General features: G+C 48.4%; 1 protein-coding gene and 1 long non-coding RNA gene across 2 annotated transcripts; both read right to left on the reverse strand.

The window, feature by feature from the left end:
- Positions 1-1,453: 1,453 nt before the first annotated feature.
- ZC3H10 (zinc finger CCCH-type containing 10) lies at positions 1,454-7,135 on the reverse strand. Its single transcript, XM_016224580.2, has 2 exons — positions 6,577-7,135; positions 1,454-5,147 (listed from the first exon to the last, which is right to left on the reverse strand). Exon 2 carries the CDS (start codon positions 5,090-5,092, stop codon positions 3,785-3,787), a length of 1,308 nt encoding a protein of 435 aa, XP_016080066.2. The 5' UTR covers positions 5,093-5,147; positions 6,577-7,135; the 3' UTR covers positions 1,454-3,784.
- A 725-nt stretch (positions 7,136-7,860) lies between these two features.
- LOC107546152 (uncharacterized) lies at positions 7,861-9,034 on the reverse strand. The gene is made up of 3 exons (XR_001604104.1): positions 8,902-9,034; positions 8,491-8,513; positions 7,861-8,212 (listed from the first exon to the last, which is right to left on the reverse strand). It is a non-coding gene; the product is annotated as an uncharacterized LOC107546152 (long non-coding RNA).
- Between the last annotated feature and the right edge of the window lie 667 nt (positions 9,035-9,701).

Consider the following 9,701-nt stretch of genomic DNA (forward strand, 5'->3'; position numbering starts at 1 on the left):
CAATGCAGGCACCAGAGCCAGTAAACAGGGTGGGTCCCTGCCCATTGACAATTCTGCTGCCCAGGTGCCACCTGGTGGTGATAAGCAATAAATGGTAATAGGAAAAATGATAGCCATTTGTTAGAGGAAGTATCTAAGTGAGCCAGAGTGCGAAGATTTGCAATCTGCATTTATATGTAAACTATAGGATTGAATGTGGTAATCCGGTCCCAGCTCACTCTGAGATAGAAGGGTCAAAAGGGTTGGAGGAAATTTCCTCTGTATTATTCCTAGCAAGTTACAGCAAAGTAGGGGTCCCATTGTTGGATGGCTCTACATTAGAACTCTTTTATGCCAAGTCGGGGGTCAGACTGCCTGAATAGATTCCTGGCTCCATTCCATACTAGTTGTGGAACCAAACTGATTAATCCTCTTCAGGCCTGCTTTCTCCTCTGCCAAATGGTTATGAAAATAATACCCACCATGTTGTACCAATTAGATATTGTATGTAAAGTGCCTTGACTTATATTAAGTACTCAGTAAGTGTTAGCTATTCTAGAACTCCCTGTTTACTTCCTATGAAGCAAGACAGGACCTTTTTTTCCATTGGGCGGCCCTTCAGATATTCAGAGATACCTATTGGGTCTCCCCTCAGTCTTCTTAACCAATTTCTTTCAGCTACCCCAGCGGTTTGTCAGTGGCCCTCTTTACAAATTACATTTAGAACAATACACAATACTTTAGGAGTTGTTCCACTTAGACAGACATGGAAGAACCACTATATTTACAATACATGACTATGGTTCTGTTACCCTTATGGAGCTCCTAGGAAGGTGCCTAGAACACAGCAGACTCTATTTATGAATTGACATAAGGACAGAGTTTTTGTTGTTGTAGCCAATTGGAAGTCCTATGTTGTTCTCATGTTGTTCTCCTATTGCTAATGTAGATCTCTGGATTTATTCCTCAGACAGACTCAAGCAATGTTTTAGAGGGAGGTTCAATCCAAATTGATGCAAACTGACCCCTTGGATTTAGTCAATCCAAGTTACAGACACTTTTAATGTTACTTAGTATGTCCTTGTGTTACTGTTAATAACAAAGCCTTTCATATTTTTACATAAGTTTTTAAAAAAATAAAACAGCCCGGCTGGGCTCAGTGGTTGAGCATCAACCTAGGATCCAGGCGATCCGGGTTCGATTCCTGGTCAGGGCGCATGCCCAGGTTGTGGGCTCGATCCCCAGTCGGGGCGTGCAGGAGGCAGCAGATCAATGACTCTCTCATCATTGATGTTGCTCTCTCTCTCCCCCCCTCCTTTCCTCTCTCTGAAATCAATAAAGATATATTTTTAAAAATAAATAAAACATACCCTTTGGGTATATCACTAGAGACTAGAGATTTCTCTAACATGAATGGACTAGTCAACATTTACTTTGCACAAATGTTCAGTTTGGATTCCACCAAACTCTACTATTAAATGAACCATAATTATTCTTTTATTTGTAAAGACTTAGGAGGTGAGAAAAAGGAAAGCAGCTCCTGACATCTGGGAACTGGCATGACACAACTAGGCTTCAGAGTTGTTAGAGGCTGACCTGGGCTCACAGGTAGGAAATGGTACTTTCCTGTTGGACAGAATCTCATGAAACACCAACACAGGACAAGGACACTCAGTGACTACGATGAAGTGAGGCAAAAAAGATCACTTCACAATTTTAAGTACAAAATAAGGTCAGTGTGAAACCACAAAATGGCAAACATCCCCCTCACTCAGCTGAGTGACTGTTTCATTACCAATTATACAGCTTTACTTCACTCTAGTCTGCCCTTTTTCCTAGATAAAATAAAGATACCCAGTCATAGAATTACCTATCCCTGCTTTCCTGAGAGCACTCAATCCAGAATGAAGCCCCACTTCTTTAAACCTTCCCCCAAATCACTTAACCAAAGTACAAGTCCCGTAACTCCTAACACCCTCTTGCTGAGACAGACCACGGTCCCCATGGCATGCTCTCTCCATTGTTCCAATGAGCATTAAACTACAGGTGTATTCCTGGTGGTCTTTAGCTGGAGTATGTTAATAAAGGACATATAATGTGTAGTATCCCAAATCTACCTCTTTAGAGATATGTGGCAAAAAGAAAAAGTTAGTGTGTCAGCATTTGGCTGGGACGAATTCATGTTGGTATCTATGATCACACTTGTCTCTAAATGTTCATAAACCATCTCTTTTAATAATCCAAAATTGTGCCAGAAAAATCAACATTTAACTTATCAATGTGTGGTTTCTAAAATCCACAAACAATAGTTTAGTATTTGCCCATTTTTAGTCTTTAGACTCTTTTTTTGACTGGCCTTGCCTTGACCTAGCCCACCAAATCCAACCCCAGGTATATCCTGAGTGATCAACCAGACAAGAGAGCAAGAGGTAGCAGGAGATATGATGGGGGAGAACAACATAGGATCACTGTCTCTACCCCCGTATCCACAATCCCATTAGGCTAGACACCTGAGTTGTTCCCACTATATCAGCTCTGAGCTGAGGAGGAACTGAGGTTTGGCTATTGGGGATCTCAACCTTGACTTTTAATTAGATTTAAAACCAATGTGGTCCTATGTGGAAGTAGAGGGAAGAAAGGGATGAATTCTGAGGCTTGTGTCCCCAGAATTCTCCTTTTCCCAGCACCTCCAAAGCCTTGAAGGTTTAAGGCATTGGTAACTAAGGAAGGGGTAGGAGGGACATTAACTGCCATTAATGAGAGCAACTGCCACCCCGCGCTGCTCTGTTTGAATAAGGGAAGGATCTGTCAATACATATTCCATTCCCATTTCCCAGCACTTCCACCCTCATTAGTACCTGCCCCCCTAAATGACCCTAGGAGCCCTGGTTACTAAGGCAACCTGGGAATAGTACATGCAGATAGAAACCAGAACAGATGTGACTATTTTTAAACTGGACTAGGTGGCTCCAATGCTTTTACCCCACAAAGTGCCTTCCCCAAAGTCTCATTTGGTTTTCTTCTGGGTCCCTACCCTTCTTCACTGGTCTCTATCCAACCTTATCCCAGCTCTGAGGGTGGGGTCTTTACCCCATTTTGGCATGACATCTATTTACTGCTCCCATCTTCCACACAGGATATCTAAGCAAGTTTTCACTGCCTTCATTTGTTAAAAATAATTGCTTTTTATTTCTTTGGAAAGTGATGGGCCCTGCCCTATGAACTTCCAGGCCAAGCCAAGGTAATGAATGCTCCCCTAGTCTTTGGGCTGGATTACTATGGTCCCCGCCTTCCCACAGGCCCAGGACCAGTTATTGTCCAACTTGACTATGTCCCAAATTGTCTGAAGGCTCCTATCAGGCCTTCCCTCCTGGCCACCCACTTCCCAATCTTTCCTGGCTTTCCCTCTGGGCAGGGTACTTTTTTCTTCCAAAGCCAGTGCTGGAACCTGTGTTGTGCAGAAGAGAGGACAAGACCAGGCATGTCCCCATCTTCCCATCAGGGGACTTGCAGCCCCTCAGTCAGTCCTTCCTCTCTGCTGGCTTCAGTCTGCACTCCTATTCAAGCCCCCTCTGTGAGACTTGAAGATGGACAAGAAGACCCTCATAAAAGGAAGGTGAAAGAAACCTCACCAGCCCAACCCCTTCTCAGAAGTAAACTCCTTGTAGTCTCTTGTCCTAGTTCTTGAATGAGCCCTTAAGACAGGGCCTGGGAGGGCTAAGCAAGTGGGTGGATAAAGCGCCCTCCCCACCCCCCCGGATCCCAGCCCCGGGAGGCTATACCAGTGGAGTGTCCATTAGCCCCATCAGTGTGGCATGGCTGTGATACGCATGCTCTGGGAAGCGATGGGGTAAGTCACCATGGGAGTGGTGGTGTGGCTCATTGTGATTCCTGCCAAGGGTTGGGCCATCGATACAGCCACAGGGGCCACAGGGGCCACAGATACAGCCACAGGAGCCATGGAAACAGGTGGGGGTGCCATTCCCTGGGCAATTGTTTGAGCCAGAGCAGCTGACAGTGGCGTGATCTCTGGGTTCAAGTGTGGGGGTGGGGGTGGTGGAGCAGCAGGAGGTGCAGCATTAGTTGGGGGAGCAGCTGGAGCTCCGGCAGGGGCCACCAATTCTTGCTGAGACACAGGCCGAGGCTGTAGAGCCTGGCTGCTGAGAGTAGTGTGAGTCTGGGCAATGCCATGATTAAAAGTGGCAACAGTACCCACAGTGGGGGCTAGGGTCTGCTCAGTTGCTGGTGCAGTGGAGCTCAGGGTCATGACCTTGGCCTGATTGCGGAACTGGGCATTCTGTTCCAGAAGTACCTCATTGGTAGCCATAAGGTTGTTGACCTGCTTCTTAAGCTCCTCTATCCGCTTCCTGAGCATGGCATTCTCCTCCTCTAGCAGTCTGCACTCCACCCCTCGGGGTGGAGCCAGGCTATAGTCATAGGATTCAAAATGGAGGCCATCTGGGGCACAGCATCCACCTCGCCGGCGCTTGGGAACTGGTTCATGGTCCTCAAAACCCCTGTCAGGGAGGTCATAGATATCATAGAGATCATGACGTCGTCCTGGGGGGACTGGGCCAGTTGAGCCCCCACCAGCAGTGCCTCCTCCACCTCGAGTATCAAATTCAAAATCCCGTTGTAGGTGACGGAACTTGCACTTGGCTCCTCTCTGGCAGTCACCTTTGAGAAAGTCTCGGCAGATAGGGACCTCTTCCTTGCCATTTGGTAGGTCAGCTGGAGAAAGGCCCAGGCCTGCTGCAACTTTCTGCCTCAGCCGAGGGGGAAGCTCTCCTGTCTTTTTATAGCCATCCTCATCTTCCTTGGAGCCATGGATGAATCGGCAGTTTGGGCGACTACACTCCTTGTTCTGGAAGTCATGGCAGAAGATGAACTCATTTTTGCTTACCCCCAAGTTGGACACCTCACTCATGTCTGGATGGCGATATCGGCAACGCTTGCCTCGCTTGCACACATTCCTCAGGAAGTCTCTACAGATGGCATCTGAGCTGGCCCCTCCATTGCCTGTCCCTGTCCCACTGGCCTCCTCGCTGCCACCACTTCCAGGACCTCCACTGCTGCTCCCAGTGCCGTTGGCATAGCTGTCCCGGTCAGGCATCCTGGTCCCCCCCAACTCAGGGCTTTCTTCCTTTTCTTGCCACCCTTGGTGACCACTAGGAAAGAGGAGAACTGTGTCAAACAAGAGTCCTCCAGAGAGGCCAAACTCTTTTTGACTTTAGGGTAGGCAGTCCAGCAAGAGGCAGGCCAGAGAGGCAATGGCTTTGGAGATGGAGAACCTAAGGGATGAGAATTCTGCCCAGATTGGCTGGCTTGTCAGAAGTCCCGCCCAGGCCCTTGTGCACCTGGTCTGGGTCAGAATGATTCACACTTGCCTGGCTAATGGAGAAGGGAGGGAGCTGGCGGTGAAGCCATCTCATCTCACTAATGAATGCCAGCCAAGGAGGGGGCAGGGATAGAATAGTACTGGATTTTATTTCCCCTTCTGAACTGATCTTATTAAAGTTGTGGAAGTGAAATGAAAACTGTCAATGTCTGAAGAGGCTAGGAGGAGACTGGGAATCATAGCCAAGATGGGCTGGTGAGCTACTAGGGCTGTGGATAATGGCATACTGGTGACAAAACTTCCCTAACCCCTCTTCCATGGGATTTCAGGTCAGGGCTCTGTGAAGGATCATATCTCTAGACCCCAGGAAATCCTGAGTGGAGAGACTTGTGTCACCAACTTGAAGACAGTCCCTAAACCTGTCATTTTTTAGTATTCCCTCCCAGCTCAATACCACTATCAACCCTAATGTAGTTAGCCCCTACCTACCTCTACATTTAAGGTGAAGAGTTCTATGGCTGGAATCTCCACTTATAGACTCCCAAAGGACAAAACCATTTGTTCCACGGTCAAAGCAGGAGGAAGGAGTTAATTTCACATGAACAAGTGACCTTACTTTGCCCATTCTATCCCCTCCTAACCCTTCATGGGACATCAAACCACACCATTCCTCACCCCATAAAGATCCTCTTTATTTATAGACTCTATAAAAGCTTTTTAAGTCTCATCTTTCCCAAGAGAGCTCTGGAATGTCAGTCCACTGCCCTGGTTCTAGCCCGCCCCTCACCCCACCCCCTACAAGACTGGGAGTCCTGGCTACCACGTGCGTGACCTGTCCTGGTAAACCTTTCCTAGGCAGTGTTCAGGCTCCCCCTGTTGTTCAAATAGGAAAACTTCACATTGTTTCCCCTTGAGTATAAGGGAATCTTTCCAGTTTCTCAGACCTTGATCTCCCCCAGTTCCCCCCCTTGCCTTGCCTTTGCCTTCAGAGCTCCGAAAAATGAACCGACTAGAGGCCAGAGTTACAAGAGAATCTGTAAAAGAAGGGTCCTCTTCCTCCAAAGGGAGGTAGTCCCAGAATAATAGAAACACTCAAGGAAAAGAGGCGTAAAAGATACAAACTTTTACTAAAAGGGAAATGACCTGGTGAAAAATAAATGCTATCTATCCAAGCCTGACCCACATTGCAAGTCCCACCAGATACAGATAATCAGATAGGGTATTCCTCCCCACCCAACTCTCCCAGGATTGTTCGATACCTGAGGTAGCTCAGGTGAAGTCCGGGGCTCCTGTGGGTCTCCACCTCCACATCACTGCTGGGTTCTGAACAGGAACAAAACAGATACTTGGGTGTGAGAACTGTGGGGTGATAGTTACAAGAAAGAAGTCTGACAAAACAGCAAAAGCTCAAGATTTCCTCAGGGTTTCAACTGAACTTCACCTGTCAAAGGGAGAAGTTGCAAGAAAGAAAAGTAAGAGTTAGAACTAACTTAGAAAGCCTAGAAGGATGGGTTGGATCACCAGCCTTGCGTGAACAAAGGGTGAGGGGAGACCTGCCTCAAGATGGAAGAGGATGTGGGGGTCAGAGTCCGGCCTAGGTTGGGGTTAGGAAATCCGAATGCGAGGGCCACGACTCAGAGTGCAGTGGGATGGCAGACCAGACTTGGGGGCGGTGATTATGAACACCCCAGAGTTTGCGAAAAAAGTCCTAGGAGTTTCCCGCAGCAAATCTTCTAGCTTGGCAGGCTCTGCACAGTGGCAACAGAGCTCAACCGTGGGCCAGGTGAATAAGACACTAAGGGAGCACAAAGTGAAGGGGGAAGAGGGACTCCGGGTGACATCAAGCTGAGGGGATGGGCAGGGCTGTGACGTCACGGAGCTGGCGTTTGCTCGTTCGCTCTCGAAGCGAGGTCAGTTAGAAAAGGGGCTCGGCCCTGGGGCATAAGGAAGAGCCAGCTCTGTCCTGGGGGGCCTTGTGTAGCCCGGCTGAGCCAGCAGCTGGGCCGGCCCGACTCCTCCCCTCCGGGCGCGGCCTCCACCTAAGTCTCCCGCCTCCCTCACCTGCCGCCGCCGCCGTAGTTGCTGCTGCCGCCTGCCGGTCCTGTAGCCTCGACAAAGAGCCGCCTACCCTACGGCCCTTCCGCTTCCTGCGGAAGTAACGGCGCTCTAGCCACCAGACCCGGAACTATACTCTATGGTGTGTAGCGTACTAGAGGGACTAGCGCAGGAAGTTCCCGGCAAGCTCTGCGTGTCACCATGGCAACCCGACAGAGTCCAGTAAACCGTCCAAAACCTAATGCAGGCCTCGAGATAAGAATAGGGCCAGAACCATTTGCCCAACTTGCCCGCGAACAATCTAGATACCTGTCCGCAAGTTTCCACTACTGCCAGGGCCGGGAACCAGATGTTGGGTAGGGGCAGGGTCCATAACCCTGGGGGCAGCCTATGCAGCTTGACAATCTCTACAGCATCGGGTAGTAACAGGGCCCACTATACCGACAGACTCCCCAGCCAACAGAACCATAAAAACCACAAAACAGACATTTTTCTTCAGCTTAGACAGAAGAGATGATTTTATTGTACACGTTACATTCAGCCACAACTGAGAACAGAACCAGTCCGGAATGTCACAGGTCCAAGGCAAAGATCCAAAAGGGACTGTTGTTTTTTTTTAAGAGTAGGGTGGGTTCTCTCAAAAGGCGGTCGCGGCGATCAGATGGCATGTATGTTCCAGATCCATCGGTAAGTTCTAGACAGCAGGCATGCAGTCCAACAATTTGTACCAGCGTCCCTGGCCTCTGGCTTCCCTTCTTTCTGCTCTTGTGGCTTCCAAGGGTGCACAAGCTAGCGGTTTACTTGGACCTCTGCCTCATCTTTCTTCTTTTGCGCTTCAGCCTGAAAAGCAGACACAAAACACACCCCCTGCTCTCAAGCCCACGTTCAAGTCTTTCCTCCCCATCTAAATGTGTACACAATACACACAGGGTGGTGGAACGATCAAGCACTACATTCTATTGTCTTGTGTTCAATTCCTGGCTCTGACAAGTCAATGCTCAAAACACTTTTCACCTAAAATTCTTTTAGATTTCTAAACTAAACGTTCCTCCCAACTTTTGTTCAAGGCATGCACCACTCCACTTCCCTCCCCCGTTGCCGGCAAAGTCTCAACATACCTGCGCATTCGCTTCTTCCTCCACTGGCAACGGATCATAACCAGAGGCAAGGAATAAAAAAGGTCATTAGTTTTAGTGTCAGGTTTACATAGGGATGTGGAGAGCGTTATTTAGAACCAGGGAGGCTGTCGACCAAATAAGGGCTTAGTCGCAGTAACCACATCAATAATCTGGCCGCCTAACCCCCACACCCGAAGTAAACCCCGAATTCTGCATGCGCTCTTCTCTCCGCACAGCAGTTACCCAAACGCCTTCTCTGCTTCTCTCCAAACTATCCTTCCTCTCCCACTAGCTCTTGGACACCCTGAAAAACCCAGCGGTTCGGGAACCATGGCGGACTTCCCTTACCCGTATCTCCACCCCCCAATCCTCAATTCCCACAGCCTTAGCTCACTACCAGGGAGTGCTTACCTTGGCTCTCATGGCGCAGAGGTTTCTACGAGTAAAGAGAAAAAAGCTACAGTTAGTTCGCTGTGATGACGGTAAGAACAGAGACCAGATGTCAATGGATTGTAAGTGGAATCGACACACACGCCGTAAATACACCCACCTAGAGAAGATGGCGCTAGGGCCGAGAGAGCGCTAACAGCCCGCCTACAGCTATTTAAGGCCGCGTTCACTGTCGTCACTTCCGCTGCTGCGCCCACCTGCAGTGGAGTAACAATGGTTTCCGGCTCCTCTCAGATACCTCGTAAGTGATTTAGTTCTCTTGGAAAGCAGAGTATTTTGAATTTGAGTTACAAAATCCCCCGTACCCTATTGTTGTGAGGATATTGTGTTGTTTAAACGTGAGCACCTATTTCCGATACAAGACCTGGAAGGTGCTGGCGAGCAAAAGATAGCGACTTCCTCCTTCGCTCTCGTTGCTTCGTGGGAGTTGCAGTTTTTCGGCGACACCCTCCATTTTATTATGAATAGGGTGCTACCGTATAAAAATTCGTAATTTGTTTACTGGTTTGCCTTATTTTTTAAACTAAATTGCTGCAGGGAGACTCTATCTCAGAACCTCCTCCTAAGGCCCTAAGGTTCCAGAACATGGAAGAATGTAAAGTTGGGTTTTCAAGAAAGCTGTCATATTACCAAAAAACTCACTACTTTAGATAAACTTTTTCCTAACCAACCAACGGTCTTTCCCCAACAATGCCTGAGGCAGAATGTCACAGATGCCTTGTCACAATGCGTCTTGTTCAGAAAACACTTCAGTGATTTTC

Source organism: Miniopterus natalensis, chromosome 2 (genome assembly GCF_054644295.1).
Source record: "Miniopterus natalensis isolate mMinNat1 chromosome 2, mMinNat1.hap1, whole genome shotgun sequence".
NCBI classification, from domain to species: Eukaryota; Metazoa; Chordata; class Mammalia; order Chiroptera; family Miniopteridae; genus Miniopterus; species Miniopterus natalensis.